Here is a 25,958-nt window from a genome sequence, read left to right on the forward strand (position 1 = left end):
CTTGGGGATAAAGCACCCTAAGGTAGATCACAGACTCACCATGCCCAGGACACAGGATCTTCCTATCAGAGATCTCACACCTGTCATTCATCAGCTTCTTCCCCTATGCCCACCCAAGGCTCTGTTCCACCCTCATGTCTTCAGCCCTGAGTACCTGCATATTCCTGGGTTTTCTCCAACTCTGAAAACAGACAGGACAGGCATGTCATTACTCATTTGGAGAAGAGGAAGCAGAGAGAAGGCAGAAACCAAAGATGGTTCCCCATTGTGGGCCAAGGATCTAGCAGGGATTTGATAAGGTCAAATAAGGCCTTTATTCACCCTGTATCTGCTGACAGTGTCTCCTTGAAGGCCATCACAAGTTTGCCTCTGCAAGCCACCATAGGCCTCAGGTTGTAGGAGCTCAGGGACATAAAAGGAAAAGGCAAAGAGGGAGGGAGAAGCAACAATTTCTCTTACCTTTATATCTCTGAATGATTTCCCTCTCTGAAACAAACAAAAATATAGAAGAGAATCATATCTGGAAAAAGGGGGAAAATGCCAGGGCAGTTCTTCATGTGATTGACTTACCAAGTTTATCCTGGACTTCCTCTGAAACAGAAAGCAGATAGTCAGTGGTGTTACAGTCTCAGAGAAAACTCAGACGATCACAGGGAGTTGAAGGAGGCATTCCCTCCCACACCTGCCACTTCAGAAAGCCAATGAAATCTCAGATTCCTATCCTGTGTGAAAAATGTATCAATAGGCCAATTTTGTCTATAATTTCATGAAGTGTCTAGACTTAATAACTGATTCTAAAATGGCCAGAATACTCTGTTTTTTATTTAGGTCATATAAATCTTTATTACCTTTTTCTAAACCTCCCAGATATTTAAAGATTCATTTTGGTTACGAAAATAGGGACAGTAAACATGTTGATTGCATAGACCAAATGCTCTGGCTAGTTGGGAAACACAATAGGAAAAAAATGGCTAAAACACATCCATCTAGATTTCAGGACAATGGTATATGGTAGGGTCCAAATGTATCAAGATACTTACTGATTTCTTTCAGAATTTGTCCTGAAACACAAAAAGAGTATTGAGTGATTAAAAGAATACTGTATAAGGGCCTGAGGTGGCTCCCGCCTGTAATTCTATCTACTCAGGAGGCTGAGATCTGAGGATCAAAGTTCAAAGCCAGCCTGGGGCACAAAAGGACCTGAGATTCTTATCTCCAATTAACCTCTAGAAAATGGCAAGTGGGGCTTGGCTGTAGGGTAGGGTGTTAGCCTTGAGCTGAAGAGCTCAGGGTCAGTGTCTAGGCCAAATTCATGACCCACCAAAAAAAAAATAATACTGTATAAGGTACAAATACCCAGACTGTGAGTCTAGAGGACAGGGTTTCTGGTAGACTTCTTTGGGGTCAAACTCCTAGTCCCTATCCAGACTCAAATAAAATATCAGGGGAAGAGGATGGAACTCTAGGATTGGGCAGAGGCAAGGCTGGTGCTTATCAGGGAGTTGACTGTTGACTTGGGAAAGTGAGATTATGGCACGTATCCTCAAAATGGAATGATACCTCCAAAGAAGAGAAAATTTGTTCTTGGTAATGAAAGTTGAAATCTGAGCCAGGCGCTGGTGGCACTCTCCTATGATCCTAGTTATTCAGGAGGCATTCGAGATGTGACAATCACAGTTCAAAGCCAGCCCAGGCAGGAAGGTGACTAATCTCCAATTAACAACCAGAAAGCCAGAAATGAAGTGGTGATTGGCTCAAAAGTGGTACAGTGCTAGTCTTGAGCAAAAGAGCTCAGGGACAGCACCCAGGCTCTGAGTTCAAGCCCTACAACAGACAAAAAAATGTCTCTGCAACTGCACATTACTTTATCTTGTTGTTTTAACTTCTATTTCTTTAAATATAAAATTGTTTTGACTGGAGTGAACTTTTGTTGTTGTTGATTGTGGGGCTTGAACTCAGGGTAGGTGCTCCCAGAGGTTTTTTAGTTTTTTTTTCTAGGCTAATGCTTTACCACTTTGAATCAAAATGCCACTTCTGGTTTTCTGGTGGTTAATTGGAGATAAGAGAGCCACAGAGTTTTTTGCCTAGCTAGCTTTGAACTGTGATTCTCAGATCTTAGCCTTCTAAGTAGCTAGGATTATAAGTTATGAGCCTTCATTGCTTGGCCACAGTGTGTTTGTATGTGTGTGTGTGGCTTTGTGGCTTTTTTTGCCAGTCCTGGGCCTTTAACTTAGGGCCTGGGTGCTGTCCTTAGGTTTTCACAAGGTTAGAGCTTTACTACTTGAGCCACAGCACCATTTCTGGCTTTTTTCTATGTATGTGGTACCGAGGAATTGGCCCCGGCTTTTGTGCATGCTAGGCAAGCACTAGGCTAACCCCTTGGCCCCTGAATGTATATTTTTAATGTATGAACTATCAGTTTAATCTTTAGGAGTTTGTATCATCCCTATTGTTCCTGAAAATCAGTCTTAAAATGGTTTTTTTTAAATGTCTGGCTCCTCTAGAGTGTATGAAAATCCAGACCATGTCAGTGATTCCTTAGGATGTCATTTCAGATCAGGACAAAGGAGGGTGAAGATGACAATTCCTGTGATCAAGATGATGGGCTGAAAGAAGAGATCTCAAAAGTCTGAGAATCTGTGATCTGGATCCCACTAGGTCATGAATTAACCACGAATCCATCTTTTCTCTCTCTCCTCCCTCTTTCTTCCATCCTTTCCTCTTTCCCTCTCTGCTTTTCTTTTTTCCCCTCTTCACTTACCATGGGATTTGAAGAATGAAAAGCTCATCACAATGATCCAAACAAACCCCCTGATGAAGAACAATATGAATACAATTGAAACAGGTAACCAGGATGAGGGCCTGAAAAATGTACCTGAAAAACAAAGAAAGTCTGTAATGCTTGTTTATCACAAAAGCCAGGTGATTGGTCACTTAAGGCCAATCTCCTCTTTCATCCCAAGAGTACTTTTCTATACATTCTTCTTTATGTTAAAAGTTTCCATTCTTAGAATAATCAAAATAGGAGAGGGGAGACTCAAATAAACAAGATTAGAGACCCCAGGGGAACAATCACAACTGAAATCCAAGAAATTCAGCTCATAATGAATAAGTAGTACCAGGGCCTATATTCAAAGAAACAAGTAAATCTAGTAGAAATTCATGCTTCCTTAAATAAATATAGGCTACCTACACTGAACTATTAAGACATAAACAAATTGAACAAACCAGTCTCTTACAATGAAATTGTGGAAGCAATCAGGGAAATGCAAACCAAAAAGATCCCAGGTCCAGATGGTTTTACTGCAGAATTCTACAAGACTTTTAAAGATGAAGTAACACCTATACTCTTGAAACTCTTTTGAGAAATAAAAGCAGAAGGAGCAATACCAAACTCATTTTATGAAGCTAATATTACTCTCATCCCCAAACCAGGGAAAGACCCAACAAAAAAAGAAAACTACAGACCTATCTCTCTAATGAACACAAATGCAAAACTCTTCAATAAAATATTAGCCAACAGAATCCAGAAACAAATTTAAAAAATTATACACTACAATCAAGTAGGCTTCATCCCACTGATGGAAGGCTGGTTTAACATTTGCAAATCAATCAATGTAATACATCACATCCATAGAACTAAGGGTAAGAATCATATGATAATTTCTCTGGACGCGGAGAAGGCATTTGACAAAATACAACATCCATCCATGTTGAAAGCACTAGAAAAAATAGGAATAAGAGGTCCATTCCTCAAAATAATTAAAGCCATATATGAAAAACCTATGGCCAGTATTATACTAAATGGTGAAAGACTGGAACCATTTACCTTAAAATCAGGAACTAGACATGGATGCCCACTCTCTCCACTTCTCTTCAATATAGTGCTGGAACCCTTAGCCAGAGCAATAAGGCAAGAAAAGGACATCAAAGGGATCCACATAGGGAAAGAAGAAATTAAAGTATCCCTGTTCGCAGATGGCATGATCCTCTACTTGAGTGACCCAACAAACTCCACTTCCAAACTTCTAGAATTAATAAACTACTTTAGTAAAGTGGCAAAATTAACCGTCAGAAGTCAGTAGCCTTTTTGTACACCAACAATACTCAAACAGAAGGCCAAATCAAGAAAATGATCCCATTCGCAATAGCCCCAAAAAGAATGAAATACTTAGGAATTAACAAAGATGGAAAGGAATTATTTAATGAAAACTATAAAAGCCTAATGAAAGAAATTAAAGAGAATATGAGGAAATGGAAAGACATCCCATGCTCAAGGCTAGGGCGAACCAACATAGTGAAAATGGCTATACTGCGAAAATTGATATACAAATTCAATGCAATCCCCATCAAAATCTCAAAGACATTCTTTACTGAAATAGAAAATACAATCCAAAAATTCATATGGAACAAGAAAAGACCTAGAACAGCCAAAACATTTCTAGGCAAAAAGAGCAATGCTGGTGGTATTACAATACCAGACTTCAAGCTCTACTAGAGAGCCATAATAACACAAACCACTTGGTATTGGCACAAAAACAGACCAGAAGATCAGTAGAACAGAATAGAAGACCCAGAAATAGAATCACATACCTATAGGCAACTTGTGTTTGACAAAGGAGCCAAAGATATACAGTGGAACAAACACAGTCTGTTCCATTATTTGTGCTGGCAAAACTGGGCAGCCACATGCAGAAAACTAAAAATTGACCCTAACCTTTCACCATGCACAAGCATTAACTCAAAGTGGATCAAAGACCTCAATGTCAGACCAGAAACCGTGAAACTGCTACATGATAGAGTAAAAGAGATGCTGGAACTCATAGGCACAGGCAAAAGATTCCTGAACAGAATCCCAGGGTCACAACAGATTGGAGAGGGACTCGATAAATGGGACTACCTAAAAATCAAAATTTCTGTAAAGATAAAAGCATAGTTGCAAAAGTAGAGAGACAGCCAACCAACTGGGAAAAGATATTTACCAATAATACATCTGACAAATGCTTAATATCCAGTATATACAGGGAACTCAAGAAACTAATTCCCCCCCCCCCCAAAACCCAACAAACCATTCACTAAATGGGCAAGGGAACTAAAGAGAGACTTATCAGAAGAAGAGATTAAAATGGCAGAAAAGCATATGAGAAAATGTTCATTATCCATGGTCATAAAGGAAATGCAAATAAAAACAACCCTAAGATACCACCTTACCCAAGATTTTGGCCAAGATTTTGAACTCAGGCAATGACAGATGCTGGTGGGTTGTGGAGAAAAAGGAACCCTATTGCACTGCTGGTGGGATTGTACACTAGTTCAGCCACTCTGGAAAGCAGTGCGGAGGTTTCTTAAAGAACTGAAAATTGACCTTTCCTAAGATTCCGCCATACCACTTCTGGTCATCTACCCTCAACATCATAACCCAAGATATGATAAGGACACTTGCTCAGCTATGTTTAGCTCCTGATTATACACAATAGTCAGGCTATGGAAACAATCCAGAGGCCCTACTGGAGATGAATGGATACAGAAAATGTGGTGTATATATTATACAATGGAATTCTACATAGCCAACAGACAAGATAAAATAATGGCATTTGCAGGGAAGTGGATGAATCTAGAGTGAATCATGTTGAGTGAGACAAGTCAAGACCAAAGGAAAAGAAGGCGCATGGTATCCTTAATATGTGGCTATTGGATCCAAATAGTACAAGAGCAAGGACTCAATATTTGCATACCCAATGCTATGGACATGGTCTTGGAAATATAAGCATAACTACATAGACATAAAAACCTATGACTCTATAGACATAATGTTTTATTTAATAAATTAATATGTATCTAAACCCTTAGCCTAATTTTGATTATGTTCTAAAAAGTAAGTACCAGTGATTGTATATAGAGAGTCCCTTCTTGAACACTTGATTGTTAAATATGTCATTTGAAATATGATGTAAAAATCAGTGTTAATAAATTCTTTAATAAAAAAAGTTTGCATTCTTTATGGAGCCAGGAACATGGCCTAGTGGTAGAGTGCTTGCCTAGTATGCATGAAGCCCTGGGTTTGATTCCTCAGTACCACATACACTGAAAAAGCTGAAATGGTGCTGTGGCTCAAATGGTAGAGCCCTAGCCTTGAGGAAAGCCCAAGGACAGTGCCCAGGCCCTGAGATAGAGGCCCAGGAATGACACAAACTTTTGCATTCTTGTCATGTTTGGCGACACACCCCTGTAATTCCAGCACTAGAGAGGCTAAGGTAGGAGGTTTGTGAATTCAAGGCCAGCCTGGTGTACACAATTTGAGGCCAATGAATACTACAGCAAGACTCTGTGTCAGTAAACTACTAAAAAGTGTTTTACTAAGTGAAATCTTCTAATGATGATTATTTTTGGTTTATTCCCTTGATGTTCAACACACACACACACACACACACACACACACACCAATATGAACATACACTAATATGTAGTGGATGTCCTAGGGTTTGAACTCAGGGCCTGGGCACTGTTTCCAAGCTTTTTTTTTTTTTCTGAATGCAAGCACTTTTTCCCTTGAGCTACAGCTTCAGTTTCATGTTTTGTGGTGATTAATTGGAGATAAGAGTCTCATAGTTTTTCCTGCCCAGGTTGGCTTCAAACCCTGATCCTCAGATCTCAGCCTCCTGAGTAGTTAGGACTAAAGACGGGATACACTGGCACTCTGCAATTTATTGATATGTAATTTATTGATATTCTTACTAACTTTATTCACCTATCAGTTTTAGAACCCCAAATTGCCAATTTTTCTTCTATTTTCATCACGTATATTTATTTCATGTCTTTTATATGTTTTAAGATTTATTCATATTTCATATGTTCATACTGCTGGAGCAAATTCACTTTGTTGTGAAACTAGCATTTGAATTCAGAGCTTCATTCTAACAAATGAGACACATCTCCAGCCCTTTTTTGCTTTTAGTTTATTATTATTTTTAATAAGTTTTCTACTGTTTTCCTGAGGCAAGCCCACATCTCCCACCACAGCCTGAGATTATTCAGGCGTCTAACCCTATGCCTACTTAATTGGCTCAGATACGGTTCTTACCAAGTTCTTTGACTGGGCTGGCCTCAATCTGGGATTCTTCTAATCTCTGCCTCCCAACCAGAGAGGATTCCAGTCATACACTACTATACCCAGCTGATGAATCCCTCTTTATATTTTTGAAATAATCACATTTTACTGACCTTTTTCTTACTCATCTTTATCGACATTAATATATTTCTTATGATTTTCCTTTGGTGAATATTTGAACGTAGTGTCTGATGTTTTCAGTTATTGGCTAGTGCTTTACCAACTGAGCCATGCTTCTGACCCCACAAAATACTTTTCTCCCCTTCTTCCACTCTCACTAGTTGCTCTTTTAACAATACGCAAGGGGGTCTGTGGGAAGGAAAGTTAATCTATTTCCAATAACTAAAAGCAACTATGTTGATGATTTTTATTTTTATACCTGTTTACTTAGCTTTCAGAACACCCCCCCAAAAAGACACTACTACAAAATCCTACGAATTCCTTTTCCTTCAAAGTGTTATAGAGTACCTACTCATTTCTACTTACTTTCAATCAATATTCTGGATTTCACTTCTCCGCTGTGGCTAATATGCTGGACGGAACAGGATATGTTCCCAGAATCCTTTTGGACTATAAGGGAGGTCTTCACATCAACCAGGCCTTGTGCATCTTCAATTACTTTGAAGTCTGAGAGTAACTCACGTTCATCTGGGCCTATCTACCTCACAATGGGCTGGGAAACCCAATCAGAGGACTGACAGAGTAGCTGAATGCCTCCACCAACATATCCCATGACAGAAATGAGAGGAGCTGAACCTGAACCTGGGGAGGAAACAGAGAGGGATAAAAATAAAGATCATATCCCAAGTGCACAGTTGTCGTAAGCCAGGTTAAACATGCTCATCCATTAAACAGCCCTCATCTTTCATATTATCCCTTATACCTTCACACAGACAGCAGTTCTCACCCCCCCCCACACACAACACATAAACACACACACAGCGGGGAGGGAGGGAGAGGACCTGTGGTGGAAGGCTTTGCTTGCCACTGGAAGGATTTACACACAATTCATGGCAACATGGATACTGATGTATGATGTTGTCTAAGAGGAAGGACGGGAACCCTCTAAACTGCACAAAACTTTGTAAACATCTAGGATCTTTCCACAAGACAACTTAGTTCTGAGTTCTCTGAAATTCGCTGACCTGTGACCTGCAGGTCCCAGACAGCCTCCTGCTCGTGAGTCTTGGAGCGGAACCAGCACCCGTACAGACCCATGTCCGTGGTAGTGACTTTCTTCAGCTGGAGGAACACGCGCCCATTGCTCATGAAGTCCTTCACCAACTCTGTCCTCCCTTGGTACTGTGGCATCTGCATGTATTTCTTGTCTCTCCCATCCTGGTAGAGGTGGACGGTGGTGCTGAAGTAATCCTTGAAGAACTTCACTTCCATGGACTCTGCGTTTGTCTCAGGAGTGAGGAAGCAAGGAAATGTTACATCTTCTCCCTCCAGGACCTGGATGGCTTAGTCTGGTCCAACTACTTTCCACTGGCCTGTAAACGGAGATAGAGCAGTAGATGAACAAGTCTGCACACCTCCTTCCACTGGACACATCCACACCAGTCACTTCCGTCCTGACACCCATCCCTAGAGTTGTGTGTTAGTAAGATTTCAATTTTCAATATGACAGATTATGTTTCAAAAATTATGTTTGATATCCAGATGAATGGGAGGCATTTTGTGATTTCAGACTTCCTGAAAAGAGAAGGTGCTTTATCCACATTCCTTCCCATTCATCTATCCTCCTCCCTAACATTCACAGCAGCAACTTTTTCACAGCCTCTATGTCCTAACAAATGAACAGACACTTTGAAAAGTTCTGGGCCACAAAGCTCAAACCCAGAGGAAATGGGAATGTGAAAAAAATCAAGCCTCTCTGCCTCAGCCATCATTTCCAAGATCTTTTTTGTTGCCTTTCCTAGATATGGAAAGGAGGGGAAAGAAAATCTCACCAGGAAATAAATATGAGAAAGGACTTTAATGAAAAGCACTCTGGTAATTTTTTCTCAACATGCCATATACAGCATTTCTTGGCAACTTTTCTGCTGTCTATGCTCAAATCCTTCCCACGGACCCAGTTTTTCCCCATAGCCACCTGCTATTGGCAAATTCCAGGTCTGGATGAAAATAAACTAGGAAAACAAACCACAAAGATACACCTAAACCTCTTCTGCAATTATAAGCACATAACTCCAAATGTTAAGTCAACAAGACGTGTGTGGGGGGGGAGACAGAGAGAGAGAGAGGGAGAGAAAGAGAAACAGAGAGTCACAGACAAAGACTGTTCTGGATAACTTACCTGACACCAGATGGAGGAGACTGAAAAGAAATACGAGCACAAGGACCATAGTTGTGTTCCATGGAGAAAATTACACGCTGTGGAAACCGGTGATGGCAGAGATGGAGAGAAAATTATGCTAGAGAAGAGAAAAACCAGGCCAGCTCTTCCAGGTCTAGGAGATGAGCCATTGGAAGTGATAGTGAAACTATGCAATTCCTTGAAACTCTCCCTCACAGTGATGTGGGTGGGTAAGAAGTAAGGAGACTATGGACCTTGAATTATGCATTTATGGCACCATAAAAACATAAAGAGTAAAGTCAACAACATCTGGCTATTAGATCCAAACAGTACAAGAGTGATGACTCAGTATTTGCATAACCAATGTTATGGACATGGTATTGGAAATAGAAATATAACTACATAGACATAAAATTTTATGACTCTATAGACATAATGTTTTATTACATAGGTTAATATGTACCTATGACATACAAAGCCTCAGCTTAATTTTAATTATGTTCTAAAATCTAAGTGCCAGTGACTGTATATAAAGATTCCCTTCTTCAACTGTTTGTTAAACATCACATGTGAAATATGATGTAAAAATCAGTGTTAATAAATTCTTTAATAAAAAAGTGTGAAGTTGTTGAGCATATTACCTTGTCCTAAGGCAAATCTGTACCATGGGTGATAGCAGGAAAGCTTTAGATGCTTGAACATTTTTGAGATCCAGATTGGAAAGCTGAGGTTTGGGAGTGGAGTAGAGAATTAGTGTTGGAGGAGATCATCCTGGCAGAGGGTTCTGGGGGTTTTAGATATAAAAGAAAACCAAGGCACTCATACAGCCTCCTGAGGTCGTTCTACCCACTGCTTTCTCATCTTCAATTCAGTGCCAGGACTCTGATCACAAGGGATCCACTGTACTGAAAAAGATAACAGTGTAGGTTCATTCATGGGGGAAGGTAAAGACACACATATTAGTTATATATTTGATACCATCATCTCAGACAACCACCAACAGAATTGAAGCAGTCATTTCCATCAGTCATCTCTTCTCTCCCTTATTCTCCACATCTTAAAATGATTTTGATAAGTTCTATTGTTCAATTCTCATGCATATACATACTTTTTTATCTGGTCCTGGAGCTTGAACTTAAGGTTTGGGTGCTGAGATTCTTTTGATCAAAAAAAGTGTGCTACTAACTTGAGCTACAGCCCTACTTCTAGTTTTTTCGTAATTTATTGGAGATAAAGAGTCTCAACGAGTTTCCTTCGCAGCTGCCTTTAGCAGTTTTCAGTGCTCAGCCTCCTGAGTAGCTAGCACTACAGGTGTGAGCCAACAGCATCGAGCATATAGTGAACTTCCTAAACATTTTTCTTAGTAGCTGAATAAAGAGGTTATAATTCCATAAGTCAGGTTATGAGTACAGTGATGTATCATGCACTGTAACCATGTTCATCTCTCACTTACTCTCCTGCTGTTATCAACTCAAGAAAAAGAGCAAAACCAGTTTTACATCACTGAATTTTCTTTCTAAGGGCTAGAGTCTACATGTCAGAGAGAAATTTGGGCTTGGCTTCTTTTTCTCAATATCATGCTCTCCAGTTCCATCAACTAACACAATCTCATCCTTCTTTATAGCTGATTAACACTCCATGGGATAGTCATTACATTTTCTTTATTCATTCATCAGTTGTAGGGCACCTAGTCTGATTCCAAAGCTGGTTTATTGTGAACAGCATTGGCATAAAAAGGGCTTGTGCAGGCATCTCCTACGTTGATTCGGACATTCACAGATAGCTTAAGGACTGTTCCACAGGTGATTTGGAATTGAGGAAATTAGTTGATGTGAAATAAACAAACAAGGATCATACTGGCCTTTTTATTTTCTTTTTATTATCTTTAAGTAGTTGCTCAAACAAACAGAAATTCAACAAAGCAGTTTATCAATACCATATATCTTGATCAATGTCACCTCTTTTATCATTCTCTACCATCCCCTCCTTCCCAAGCCAACCTTTTCCCCCACGTTCATTTTCTAAAAATCCTTTCGATGTCTCCTGACATGGGAATCACCATCTTTGATGAGGAGCTGAAAAGACTGGTCGAAAGTCTCTTAACTGGATAAAGTTTTCACAAAAAAGCCCGGCACCGGTAGTTCATGATTGTAAACCTAGCTACTGAGGATGCTGAGATCTGAGGATCATGGTTCAAAGCCAGCCTGGGCACAAAAGTCTGTGAGACTCTTATCTCCAATTAACCATCAGAAAGCCAGAAGTGGAGCAGTGGCTCAAAGTGGTAGAGCTCTAGCATTGCACTGAAGAGCTTAGGGACAGTACCAAGGCCCTGAGATCAAGCCCCATGACAAAAAAGTTTTCACAAACGAAATCAAGGCAATCTTCTTCCTGCTTCACTGCCCGGCAGGTGTGAACCCTGACTCCTTATGGAGGGGTCATCTCTCCTCATCCTGAAGCAATTACTATTAGCTTCTGTAGGATTCTTGGGCCAGCAAGAAACAAAAGTTATCACTCTCAATGAGAGGGAGAGATGGGAGAGTCAGAAGACACCCCAGGTGGGGCTGTGAGCATGGCCTAGTGGTAGAGTGCTTGCCTATCATGCATGAAGCCCTTGAGTTGATTCCTTAGTACCACAGCCACAGAAAAAGGCAGAAGTGGTGCTATGGCTCAAGAGATAGAGCACAAACCTAGAGAAAGCCCAAGGATAGTGACCAGGCCCTGAGTTCAAGCCCCAGGACTGGCAAAAAGAAAACACCCCAGGAGGAGAAGGTATGGTTGCCATCTCAGTTGTCCTGTCTAGGACAATGAGAAGCCTTTGGGAAGAAAGGCTCTGTTCTCTTAGGACACTGGGCAGATGAAGATGGGATTATAACGTTCTTCCCCATACATCTGAAGCTGGATGTAGGGCCTCAGTAAGCCCTTGAACTCAATTGTCAATGTAAAGATCAGGGACCGATCATTTACATTGAAGAAGGAGATGGTCGCATCCTCCATGTTCAGGAAGATCCCCACTCTCCTAGGTGGAGTTCTGGGGAAGAGGTTTACTTTCTGACGCTGCATTGTGAAATATTGCTTGTTTCCCCAAAGTCCAAGGAGCCAATACCCATTGTCAGGAGACAAAGTCACATCCTTCCTTTTCCTGTCCACATCATCCCTGCATACTCCCAAGTACCAGCGCTTGTTATAGCCCACATCTACTTCCCAGTAATGTTTCCCTTCTGAGAAACCCTGGGAAGCAACCACACACTTCCTTGTGAATCTCTTCTCTGAGAAGTCCACCTCTTGCGGAATATCCGTACAGATTACAGAACTTAGTTGAGTAATATTAGTAATATAGAGTTGAGGGTGAGCTGATTCCGGGTCCAGAGTCACCTCCACTGTGGCAAAGTAGGGAAGAGAGAGAGCATGAGTTATTGATATGAGCTAAAATAGTGTATTAATCTTTTTTTTTTTTGCGAGTTCTGGGCCTTGACCTCAGGGCCTGAGCACTGTCCTTGAGCTTTCTCAAGGTTAATACTCCACCATTTGAGCCACAGCACCACCTCCAGATTTTTCTGTGTATGTGGTACCAAGGAATCAAACCCAGGGCTTCGTGCATGCATGGCAAGCACTCTACTAGTAGGCCACACACCAGGCCAAAAAGATATTAACTCTTCGAAATACTCTTTGGAAATCAGATGAGTCCCAAAGCCAGAGTCTCCAATGGGCCCTGCCCCTCAGATATCTTTCTATCTTTAGTGGAGTCCCAGGGTTTCGTTGATGCCTGGAAGTGCACAACTGTGAGTTCAACACAACCTTACATCTATATCTTTGTTTTACTTCCTATTTGATTTATGAGGAGGATAAACCTAGCCACTGTCCAATGGGCTTCCTTCACCCTCATCCATGGCCAGTTACTACTTTACTACCTGGAGGTCTCTCTGTGAACTCCACCTTGGCTGACTCAGGCCCTGCTTGGCCCCTCTCTAGACCTTAGCTGACAGCGCTTCTGCTGGGAGAAGCTGTGTTCTGGAGTGGATGAGGACCCCCGCATCCTCATCTTCAGGTCAGGTGGATCCCATCTCCATCACTGGTTAGCTCCCTCTTTGAGGAAGCTCTGTGCCCTGTCATCTCCCTCAGGCATCTGGTATACCTGCATGTGTCTTGGCCATTCTCCATTCTGAAAATAAGCAGAGAGAGTAGATAGTTGAGTGCCTGCCTGGTGAACAAGAGGCCTGGTGAGGGGAAAGACCCAGAGTGTCTGCACATTTGGAGGAGTTCTGATGAGGGCCAGGGGCCCCCTCTACAAAATGTAACTTATCCACATCTGTAGGCTGTAAGGGGTTGCCATCATTACACACTTGCGGCTGCAGGACCCCACAGACCTCAGGTCACAAGATTCCATTAATCATGGACTTGGAAGAGGAAGATATGTGATGGCTGGGGAAGAACATATCTTCTCACCTGTTTGTCTATGCTTCTCTTGCTGATCTGAAATCAAAACATAGAAAAGGTTCAGACTTTAGCACTGAGTTCTAGGAAAATCCCTGCATGAATATGTAGAGAAGGTTCAACATGTACTCTTACCTAAAGTTTCCTTGAGGTTTGCTGAAACAACAAAAACAGAATATTCAGTTGTAATCCAGGTCTGGATGAAGGTTCAAACATCAGGCTTTGGGTAAGGGGGAACTGAGGAAAACACCTTGCAGTGATTTCATCATCCTGAATCCACATATCCTCAAAAGAACTCATGAATCAACAATTCTCCCCCCTCCAAAAAAATAGCTCAACAGGAAATCTTTAAAGAAAATTTTAAGAAGATTCAGACCCTGTTGTCCTCCCTATATCAGATGATCCATTCTTTCACTGATGAAAGAATGGGGAAAGTAAGTTACTTTTTGTTGTTGTTGTTCTGTCTGGGATTTGATCTATGGGCCTACCCCACCCCTTGAGCCACAGTATCACTTCCAGTTTTCTGGTAGTTAATCGGGGATAAGAGTCTCACTGATTTCAGTGTCCAGCCTGACTTTGAATTGTGATCCTCAGATTTCAGCCTCCTGAGTAGCTAGGATTACAGGTAGGAGCCATCGGTGCCTGGCTAGTAAGTTACATTTTATTTGCACTGTCTTCCCAAGCTTCCTGTCTTGCCTGGCGCCATAGTAGCAGACAGATGGCCTAAACTGTGGAATGCGGAGAACTCTGCATGGAGTACAAGTGCCAGAACTTGATGACTCACTCACCTAATTGTGCCTTCTTCTTCCCTGAAAAAGAAAGAGTACTGAGTGGTCAACCAGGCGTAGGAAGGATGGGAGTGCGGGCGCGGCACCTGCCTCAGGTGGGATGACCGTGGCTAGACAGGGCTTCCTAGCACTCCACTTTTGTGCTCTGCACCCATCCCCGAACTTGTATTGGAGTTTCCACATGGGGCAAAACAAGCAATAAGGAGCATTCCCTCCCTTTATATAAGTGTCATCTTCATATAATCCTCCCTTTATATATCTGTCATCTTCATATAACCCTCCCTTTATACAACTGTCATCTTTATAGAACCCTCCCTTTCTATAACTGATATCTAATATTCTGTGGCATGAAAGTGGGGTTAGGAAGGGAGAAGGTGGCTGGGTAGGGGAGGTGGGATTATGGAATTCACTCTCTGAGGATCTCTGTCATCCTCAAGTGGAGAAACAGGCCTCCTGGTGTAAAAACTCTTACTGTAGCCAGACTGATGACAGCCAAAGAGCTGTATGTCTATTCTCTAGAGTACCCACACTCTGTTAGAGTGTGTGTCTGCTTTTCTGCTTGTCTGCTTACTCCCCTACTCAATGAAGGTTGACCAAGTTTTATTACCATTGTGACTTGTCCAGAAATTCTTATTTGTCAATCCAAGTCAAGGACCCTAAGCAGAGTCTCTAGTCTTATAAGAGAAAGTTCACAAACCTTTAACCTTTATTTGGTGACATTACTATACCTGGGAATGATTATTATTATACACATACACACACACTTCTATTTCCTTTTTTTAATTTTTATTTTTTGCCTTGAACTCAGGGCACTGTCCTTGAACACTTTATGCTCAAGGTTAGCACTCTGCCACTTCAGTCACAGCACCACTTTAAGTTTTTTTCTGTGTATGTGTTGCCAAGGCTTCATGCATGCCAGGCCACATATTTATTTGTTTGTTTATTGTAGGTCATGAGGCTTGACCTAGGCCTGGGCACTGTCCCTGAGCTCTTCAGCTCAAGGCTACCACCCTACCCTTGAGCCAAGCCCCACTTCCCATTTTCTAGAGGTTAATTAGAGATAAGATTGTCAGGTCCTTTTGTGCCCGGGTTGGCTTTGAACCTTGATCCTCAGATCTCAGCCTCCTGAGTAGCTAGGATTACAGGCGTGAGCCATCTCGCCTGGCCCCACACTTTTATGTCTTTTGCAAAGTTTTCAACTACAGTGTAATATTTGCTAGAATCTTGGTGCTGTTTTTAGAAATTTCTATTAATTCAACAGTACTATGAAGCAGATCTCTCTCTGGTTCTGTCACAGGATGCAAGTAAAACTTAGTGAATTTTCCCTCTAAAAATAGGGACTCTTTTCTTTGGATCCTTAGTTTTGATTTCAGAATAAGAACTTCTGGAAAAGTCATGGTGGTAAGAAAACTTAGCACTGCTTTATTGAGTAGGTAAACAAATGTGCAAGTAAGCAAGCAGGTAAACAGACAAGCAGAAAGGAAGGGGCACTCTAACAGAGTGGGTTCTCTTCAGGAGAGACAGAAAGACACACAGTCCCTTGGCTATTAGGGTTATTTATAGGGTAAAGGCAGGGATCCTGACTTCAAAGTGTTTTATCTTTGCTCCATTCATTCCAGATGTCATACTTTCCCAGTTTCTGGGCGCTGTTGGCATTTCTGCCAGGGAAGAATGCATCATACTATAAAACACAGCCTTATCCTTGAGATAAGCAGGGTATCTGTTATCTTTTGCTTACATTTTAGGAGAGCATTTCTCTCAGAAAGGCATATATCTTATCAGACAAATGTTAATTGCTGGAGTGAGAGAAATGCATCTCTCAAGAGGAATGCACCATGTTGTGTTGTCCCTCTTTGAAGGAAAGATAGTGCTTTTCAGTTTCTACACGCCGTCTTTCTCAGTTGCCTTTACCAGGCCTCATTTTCCTCCATGTACCATGCCTTATTTTCCCCTAAAAATTTTTGGTCTCTTAGTAGCTGAATGAGCATCTCCTTTATTTGCACTAAGCTTACTATACCTCAGTTTCCCCTAGTCTATCCTGCTTCAATTCTTATCCCTACACGTGAATGGAAAGAGCTTTGAGAGGGTGTGGCCTTCTGGGAAGTCACAAGAACTATGGTCCCCATGGGGCAGGAGAGAGCTCCAGCATCCCAGGTCTGGAAGAAAACATTCTGGAAGCATTTGTGACCCCAGTCCTGATGAAAATGTAAGCTAGCCATGGGTCCACACACTTACCCTGGATTTTGATGAATAAAATCTTCACTGAGATGACAGCAACACAAGTGACACAGAAGAATATCATGAGTAGAATACCAACCAAGAGCCAGGGTGAGGACTGGAAAATCATCTCTGAAAAACAGTTCCACAGTTTCTTTCATGACTATTGAACAGCAAAGGGAATTTAAGTTTCTGTTAAGGTATCCCTCTACAGTACAGGAAAAAAATAGGACATTTAGCTATAATTTCTTCTTTAGCTTTACCACTTGGAAGTTTTGTATAAGTCTAATACATCTGGATTTTGCTTTTTGTATAGAAAATGAGGTTTGACTGTAACAAGATCTTAGTGACTGCTTTTGCTAGAAACACGGACTCATTTCCACTGGGTTTTACAGATGCCTAGTGAGTCCCTGAGAACAAAGTAAAACTTCCACAGCTCTGCTAAGGTTGAGTATTGCATCTGTATACTTTTGTCACCTTGAACGTGGAGTCAGGTTCCTGCTCACCTCTGCCCTTAGACACCTTGATTATTTAAGAAGTGTTTTTGCAAAATTAATAATCCTTTCTTCCACATGACTCCAAGCTGTGAACTGGATTTGATTCAAAAGATTGCCAGGCTGGGAGTTTGGCCTAGTGGTAGAGTGCTTGCCTAGCATGCATGAAGACCCAGGTTTAATTCCTCAGTACCACATACATAGAAAAAACAGCCAGAAGTGATGCTGTGGCTCAAGTGGTAGAGCTCTAGCCTTGAGAAAAAACCCAAGGACAGTGCTCAGGCCCTCGGTTCAGTCCCCACGATTGGCAATAAAAAAAAAGACCTGGGCATGGTGGCTCATGCTACTCAGGAGGCTGAGATCTGAGGATCAAGGTTCAAAGGCAGCCCAGGGGAAAAAAGGACCTGAGACTCTTATCTCTAATTAACTTCCAGAAAATGGGAAGTGTAGCTTGGCTCAAGGAGAGGGTGGTAGCCTTGAGCTGAAGAGCTAAGGGACATTGCCCAGGGATATGGCTGAATGATTACAATTAAATTATCAACTCCCTCACAAGCAGATGCACCTTTATGTCACTAATAAGGGTTCCTATGATCAATCCTGAGATAATAACCAAGCAGACAGCCTGCTATGCAAGCCCCCTACCCTTGCCTTTGTTTATTCCATGATGCCCCCAAGATCCTGGCAGCAGGTCAAAGACAGGCTTAGGTGTGGAGGGTGGTCCCTCTGTCCTGCTCAGCTCTGGTCACTCACTCCTTAAAAAATGCCAAATATGAAGCTGAATTTGTTATTCCAACTGTCTCTATTATTGCTAATTTTTCTTATTTAATCAATGCTAGAATCACATGTATTTGCCCTCATATTTCTATCAATAGTTACCTTATACATTTTACAGATATGCTATAATATGTGACAATGTTTTGAAATAGTAGTTTTTCTGGCAAAGTAACTGTTTTCCTTTGTGACATAACTATTCCCACCAGTTCTTTCTTCTTTCTTAAACATCTTTTCTTCCTAGACACTAACATATGTAATGGTTCTCACTTGACAAAGGTTTCTTTTTCTAGTTGTTTCTTACTTTTGGTAGAGAGCTGCTACCTTCCTTGTGTCTTCCTCCTGCCCCAACTCACCTCTGATCCACACTCTGGATTCTAACTCTTTGGTCTGGCCAGGGTGCTGAACGGAGCATGACACGATCCCAGAACTTTTCTGAATGGTGAGAGGGCTCTCCACATGGAACAGGTCATGCATGTCCTTCTTCATCTTGGATTCTGATGGAATATCAGAGCCCTGTGGACTTTTCCACTTGACTGTGGGCCGGGAGAACCATCCTGATGTGTGACAGCTTAGCTGGATGCCTCCATCAGCCCATTCCAGGATGGAAATGAGAGGAGGGGTGCCCAGGTCTTGGGAGGACACAAGAAAATAAATAACAGAACGTCTTTGAAGAATGCATTTGCTCACTAAACTGTAAATAACTAGAAAACACATTCCTCCCCCCTATAAAAATGGTAACTGTAGAAGCATATCAAGTTAGCACAAAGGACTTAATGATATTTGGGTGGGGTTTCTTGAAAGTGACATTATTTTTTCAAATTAAATGGGTAAGAAGGAGAAATATGTCAGTAAGAGAGAGCAAATATGTACTGACATGGCCAGTAACCTCAATCACTTACAATCATTCATATCTCCATGCCAAAGAGAATTTACCCTCCATGGGCTTTTTCTATCACTCCTTTTGTAATCTACACAAGTCCAGGGGTCTAATAAACACTTTTTGAGCTGACCAATGAATGAAGCAATGATAACACAAGTTCTTACTAAGGGACTGATACAAAATGGAATCCCTACCTGAGTTACACAGCAAGTCTCTCTCTCATAACACACACACACACACACACACAAACACGTTTTTAAATGTATTATTAGCCAGGTGCTGGGTGCTCATGCCTATAATTCTAGCTACTTAGGAGGCTGAGATCTGAGAATACAAATTCAAAGCTTGCCTGCCTGCACAGGAAAGCCCACAAAACTTTTTATCAACAACTAATTACCAAGAAAGCCAAAATGGAGCTGTGGTAGTGTTAACCTTGAGTACAAAAGCTCAGGGACAGCACTCAAGCCCTGAGTTCAAATCCCAGAACCAGATAGAAAAAAAAGTAGTTGAACAACTATATACCAACACATTTGGACAACTTAGATTAAAAGAACTAATTAGCACTGGGAGTTTAGCCTAGTGGTCGAGCGCTTGCCTAGCATGCATGAAGACCTGGGTTTGATTCCTCAGTACCACATACATAGAAAAAGCCAGAAGTGGTGCTGTGACTCAAGTGGTAGAGCACTAGCCAAGTTTGCTTATACACTTGTGATGGTTACAAGGATCTACACATACTGTAAAATAATAGAAAATAAGTACATAAAGGCAGCATGAACGGTGTTAGAAGACTTTAAAAAAAAACACCTGTACTCAGGTTGGGGAGTTTTGCCTAGTGGAGGAGTGCTTGCCTTGCATGCATGAAGTCCTGGGTACTATTAATTGGTACTACATACACAGAAAAAGACAGAGTGGTGCTGTGACTCAAGTGGTAGAGCACTAGCCTTGAGAAAGCCCAAGGACAGAGCTCGGGCCCAGAGTTCAAACCTATTCAGGACTGGCAAAAAACAAAATACCCTCACTCCCTAAACTGTAAAGTACAGCATGGTTGCACTTAGACAATACTTAGTAGATTCAATGAAATGAGAAACGGACCCATCACCTGCAGCTCCCACACGGCCATTTGACTGTGAGTCTGGGAGCTGAACCAGCACCCATAGAGGCCAATGTCTGAGGGGGTCACTTTCCACAGCTTCAGGGTGGCACGTCCTTGGGCAAGGGAATCCTTCACAAACATGGTTCTCCTTCGATATTCTGGCATAATATCTTGCTGGTCTTTCCCATCTCTGTAGTAATGAACCACCTCGTCGAACTGATTTTTGAAGAACCTCACTTCCATGTTCTCTGCACTTGTCTTGGGAGAGAGGACGCAGGAGAACTCTACATCTTCCCCTCTTGTGACTGAAAGGAACTTTTCTGGCCCAATCACCTGCCACTGGGCTGTGGGAAGAAAGAAACAGCAGATAACTAACTTGAATAAAATCTGTTTGGTGTTCTTACTCAAGGCTAGAATGAGGAGCTGGCATACTGGCACACAAGGGGCAGAACATTTCTCATGATGCCCTTATTAAACCAAGTGACTCCTGACTCTGCACCCCCTCACACCTGACAGAACACAAACACATCTCACCTCACTCAGTTCCCACAAACAACATCCTTAAAGGTGCGTACAGGCGCTCCCCAACTGCTAAAATAAACTCTTGGGAGTTGAAAATAACATGAGTCAAAAAAATACTGAATACATTTGAGGCAGGAGAAAGGCGTTTTTAGATGTGATATGATTGTGACAACACAAAATAGTGTTCCAAAGAGCTAGCAATAAAATAATGCTGTTTCTCCCCCACCCCCACTCCTCAGTCACTGAATGGACGAGTGGGGCTGTCAGTGCAGATTTCTGCTCCCATTGTGCCATGTACTAACCTACTCCTCATTTAAGAACCTGTACCTCACCTTCTTTCCCCTTAGATTTCACACCCTAGATGTTTCCAACACAGCACATTCATAGATGGACACACAGCCTTTACTTTCTGCATGTCTGACATACACCCAAGTCAGACATGGGTATTCAACGGAAGAGCTCCAGAGCACATCTGGAATAAACTATTCATTCTCCAAGACATCCTTGGTGTGTATTCCTTCCTCTACCTCTGCCTTTCTTCAGAGTGCTTGCCTTGCACACACGAAATACTGGGTTTGATTCCTTGGTCCCACATACACTGAAAAAGCCAGAAGTGGTTTGTGGCTCAAGTGGTAGAGTGCTAGCCTTGAGAAAGCCCAAGGACAGTGCTCAGGCCCAGAGTTCAAGGCCCAAGACTGGTAAAAAACAAAATACCCTCACTCAGGAAACTGTAAAGTGCAGGGTGATTGCAATTAGACAATACTTATTAGATTGAATGAAACAGGAAACTGACCTGCCACTGCCTTAATTCCCATATTTGGAAGAAACTGCAATAGCTCCTTTAAGTATATATTGTATAAAGCATTTTCCTCGGGTCCTTTCCATACATGCACAAAATGTACTTGGATCAAACTGGCATTCTAGTACTCTTCCTTTGTCCCTCTCCTCCTCCCACTGGGATAGTTTACATGTTGTCTCAGCCTTGCACACTGCTTTCTTAGATATTATAGATATTCTTGGTGTAAAGAAACCAGGCGAAGCTGGGCGCAGTGTGCCGACACCTGTAACCCCAGCTACTCAGGAGGCTGAGATTGGAGCACCATGGTTCAAAGCCAGCCAGGGCACAAAAGGACTGGAAACTCTTATCTCCAATTAACCACTAGAAAATGGGAAGTGGGGCTTGACTCAAGGGTAGGGAGGGAACCTAGAGCTGAAGAGCTCAGGGATAGCATCCAGGCCAAGCTCAAGCCCCATGATCCTCCCTCCCCCTCACAAAAAAAAGAAAAGAAAGAAAAAGAAACCAGGAGAATGTAAAAGAGAACAAAGAAAGAAAAGACTTGGGGACAGAGGGGGGAAAGTGGGAGAAAAACATGGGAAGGGGTAACAATGATTGGGAATGAAACTGTAACCCTTCTATACATCACCCTGAACATAAAACTAACAAAAAAGACTCCATTTCAATATTCTGTAGTCACTGTAGATAAATAATTCAATCCACGGATCAACAAGTTTACAGAAAACCTGTAAGCTTACCTGATGCCAGGCTGAGGAGACTGAGAACCAGAACAAATATGAGGACCATGGATGTGTCTCTACAGATCAAGATAACATTGTACAGATGCCAGCCAGGATGGATGGACTGTTTAGTTGAAGAGAAGAGACCATTAGGCCAACGCTCCTGGGTGCAGAAGATATGGAAATGCTCCACATAATATGACAGCAAGCTGTGTTGTTCTTAGCCTCCCTCACATTGTCATGGCTGTGTTGTAGGGGACAGGCGTCTGAACTTGAATCCCTGCATTAACTGGTAGGTCATAATCATCTATCTGAAAGTAAAGTACAACGAAGATAGAAAGGAAATGGGTTAGAGGGAAGGGACTTTGTCCCAGGGCCTAGACTGTGATTAGCTGACATCACACTGTTATTGAACTTTCAAGTACCTCCTTTACCTGTGGACGACAAAGAGATGCCACAGATTGGGGGGTAGAGGGCGGTGGATCGAAATAATAACAATAATAATAATGTTGCTCTGGAGAGAAACTGAGAAGTTCCACTGATTTTATTGCTCTTTATTGAATATTTTCATATTTACTTTTAATAATATTTCTGTGTTTTCAGTATCTTTGTTCTCTTTCGTTTTCTTTGTCAGTCCTGCGGCTTGAACTCAGGGCCTGGGCACTGTCCTTGAGCACTTTTGTTCAAGCCTAGCACTTTGACACTTGAGCCACAGCAACACTTCTGACTTTTTCTGTGTATGAACTACCGAGGAATCAAACTTATGACTACATACATGCTAGGCAAGCACTCTACCACGAAGCCACATGCCTGGCTTCTTGTAGCGTGTGCGCGCGGCCTCTCTCTCTCTCTCTCTCTCTCTCTCTCTCTCTCTCTCTCTCTCTCTCTCTCTCTCTCTCTCTCTCTCTCTCTCTCTCTCTCTCTCTCTCTCTCTGTTGGGTCATGGGGCTTGAACTCTATCTGGGTGCTATCCCAGAGCTCTTCAGCTCAAGGCTACCTCCCTACCCTTGAGCCAAGCCCCACTTCCCATTTTCTAGAGGTTAATTGGAGATAAAAGTCTCCACTCCTTTTGTGTCCTGGCTGGCTTTGAACCTTGACCCTCAGATCTCAGGCTCCTCAGTAGCTAGGTAGTCCTCTTCCTTATCATCTTGTTAGTGGTAGGTACTTTTTTTCTCCTTCCTTTCTAAATCACTACATATGAGGCATGGCTCTTTTAATAGTCAATCTTCAATTCTATCTTTTACTTCCCTTTCCTATTGTAATCTTCTCCTATCAACCTTTTTCTTCTCTACACAAACAAAACAGCTCTCTTGTTTATATTTTTTGTCTCTATTCTTCCACCCACAATTCTTTGTTATATATACTTTAACAGACAATTAGATCACCACACCATTTCTGTGTTTCGTCAATTTTCTTCCAATCTCCTTTGCTTTTCTTCCTCAATTCATCATTAACAGACATTTTCTTGATACACAAGAAGTTGACTAAGCTCAAAATAATTCAATCAACAGCTGAACAAAATAAGAATCAAATCAGGGAGAATCAAAGCAGAATCAAATCAGAAAGAAACCACTTAAGAAACCACCATACACTACACAAATAACACAAAATACTATGTCTCCAAATACACCTACAACTGCCCAAGCTGAATGAGAAATTTCCTAAACATTCAATTTCACTGGCGTAGACATGGCACATTCTCATTGCTCTATAGTGGTACCGTGTTAAGAAGGTCACGGGAGATCAGGTCACCCAATATCATCCAGAATGGACTCCAGAATGAACTAACTCTTCATGGGTTCAGGGGACACTTGAGAGCAACAAGAAAGCCAGGATAGTATACACAAACAGTTACCTAGTAGGTAACCAAAGTTCTGACTCCTCAACAGGGGTAGCAAAAAGTTCATTTTTTCTTTGGATATCAAGGGAGGGAGAGTGAGGCAATTGAGGCCCCTGCCATAGCAGTCTCCATGCCTTCTGAGATCCTGCCAATTACAAAGGGTCTGTGTGCCTTTATTGAACTGGTATTTCCTGGGCTCCCTGCAGTAGCAACACGGGAGGAATTGCTGTGACAAAGTGCAAGGGTGTGTTCAAACCTTACCTTTGCCCAGCTCCTTTTAAACTTTCGATTTTGAAATGGTCAAATACATACAAAGTAAAATGTAATGATCTCAGACCCATCCAACATTAGCTTCAAAAAACGATCAACTTCCAGATATCCCTTGTCATCTAAATTCCCACTTAGTTTTTCCTTGCCAGGCACATAATTTTGAAACAAATATGAGACATTGTCTCATCCCTGTCTATTTCATGAATGTCTTTAAAAGGAGATAATTAAAAACACATTATAATAATTTAATTTATACTATTCACATTACATCATCAGATATGGTTGATTTTTCTCATTTCTTCCATTATCTGACACAGGTAATGTATTAAGGGTTTAACTGCCATTCAGAGTCATTAGTTGCTCTCTTCCTTCAGTGTTTTTTGTCTCATGTTTTATTTATTTGTTTTTGGCAATTTTTATGTTGAAACAATAGAGTTACTTTTCTGGTAGTTTCCTATAGTCTGTATGTTCCTGTATGCATTTAACAGTTCCTCTCCCTTCCTATATTTTCTGCTTATTTTCCTTGGGGGGGTTGCTTAAACCCATTAATAAATATGTTAGTGTTAGGGTCCAGTCCCCCAGTATTAGGGTCCATGATGAAAGGAACAAGTCTGACACAAAAGTGGAAGTTAAACAGAGTTTTATTCTGCACCTAGCATCAAGAATCATACTGACCGGTCAGGGCCGTCTCTAAGATGTGAGTGAGAGAGCGACTCCATCTAATCTCACAGGCTACTTTTATAGGCCACCAGCCATGTGGCTGGGCTTGGTCATACACAGGTGGCCAATGGAATTTCAACATACTTGAGTGATGTCTGGGGCAACAGTGACGCCTTTGCTGTCTGAACTGACCTATCATGTAGGTGGGTTTCTGACACACTGCTTTGACAATAAAGGAAAGGGAGGGAGTTTCCTGGCAGGCCAAGGGGCTAGGGTGGGAGGGGAATTCTGGTAACTCCACCTGTTTAACTGCTCTTATAATCTGAGCTGTTATCAGGGATTTTACAGCCCTCCCCCCTTGAGTCAAGTACTCTTTTTGTCATGAGGATGGGAAATGCCTATAGGGGATGGATTTGGGGGGACATCAAGAAAGTGATCCCTTCAATTAGAGGTTACAATGAATAATTCTATTCCTTACTAGTTATCAGGAAATCATTCAGAAAGGAAATTCACTAACTGATAACAGTCAAGTACAAATTTAAATGCTTGGTTCTTCCAAATCCTTTGTATTACTTACCAGCTTTCCTTAGCACCCAACAATAGGGTGTGGCTTTTTTAAAAAGGCACATTATGGAATTCATAGATTTAATATACAGACTGAAGCCTCAATCAGTTTGCCAACCATGTCAGCCCCAGATTTCTCTTGTCAGACCCAGGCAGAATTGAAGAGTCCTTAGCCCCAAGACATGACACGGTGTGCCAGGCTCGCTCTCTCTCAGCAGACTCCTCGGCAGCCATCTTCCAGGGACCCTCGGTCCCTTTGTGTGGCTTCCAGGGGATTTCTACACTTCATCTTCAGCATCTGCAAACCTTTCATCCTTGGAGAACGTGAATGTTCCTTTGGGGCCTCAGTGGTCCTAAGAAGAGGTTGAACTTGGGACACAATCCGTGAACCCTCCGCCATCAAGGTCCAAACAACAACTGGGTCTCCAGCACCTGAAGAGTGCGGCTACTTCCGGTTTCTAGGCGGAAGTGAGCCGAGCCCTCGAGAGCGCTGCACCGCGGTG

General features: G+C 41.9%; 1 protein-coding gene and 1 pseudogene across 1 annotated transcript; both read right to left on the reverse strand.

Moving 5' to 3' along the window:
* Positions 1-140: 140 nt before the first annotated feature.
* LOC150044621 (butyrophilin-like protein 8) lies at positions 141-9,456 on the reverse strand (annotated as a pseudogene).
* A 2,780-nt stretch (positions 9,457-12,236) lies between these two features.
* On the reverse strand, positions 12,237-25,885 carry LOC150044622 (butyrophilin-like protein 3). Its single transcript, XM_090321283.1, has 10 exons — positions 25,469-25,885; positions 22,140-22,432; positions 20,084-20,428; positions 18,465-18,740; positions 16,862-16,975; positions 14,627-14,647; positions 13,974-13,994; positions 13,851-13,877; positions 13,540-13,566; positions 12,237-12,784 (listed from the first exon to the last, which is right to left on the reverse strand). Exons 2-10 carry the CDS (start codon positions 22,186-22,188, stop codon positions 12,246-12,248), a joined length of 1,419 nt encoding a protein of 472 aa, XP_090177409.1. The 5' UTR covers positions 22,189-22,432; positions 25,469-25,885; the 3' UTR covers positions 12,237-12,245.
* Between the last annotated feature and the right edge of the window lie 73 nt (positions 25,886-25,958).

Source organism: Megascapheus bottae, chromosome 29 (genome assembly GCF_031878675.1).
Source record: "Megascapheus bottae isolate mThoBot1 chromosome 29, mThoBot2.hap1, whole genome shotgun sequence".
In the NCBI taxonomy this organism is placed as follows: domain Eukaryota; kingdom Metazoa; phylum Chordata; class Mammalia; order Rodentia; family Geomyidae; genus Megascapheus; species Megascapheus bottae.

Bases quoted from the DNA above. Each gene is read 5' to 3' on its own strand.
- LOC150044622 (XM_090321283.1), bottom strand. From the start codon at position 22,188: ATGGTCCTCATATTTGTTCTGGTTCTCAGTCTCCTCAGCCTGGCATCA. The intron at 13,567-13,850 runs GTGAGAAGATAT...GCTTATTTTCAG, and splicing joins AGAGAAGCATAGACAAACAG to AATGGAGAATGGCCAAGACA. The intron at 12,785-13,539 runs GTATACCAGATG...ACTTTGCCACAG, and splicing joins AATGGCCAAGACACATGCAG to TGGAGGTGACTCTGGACCCG.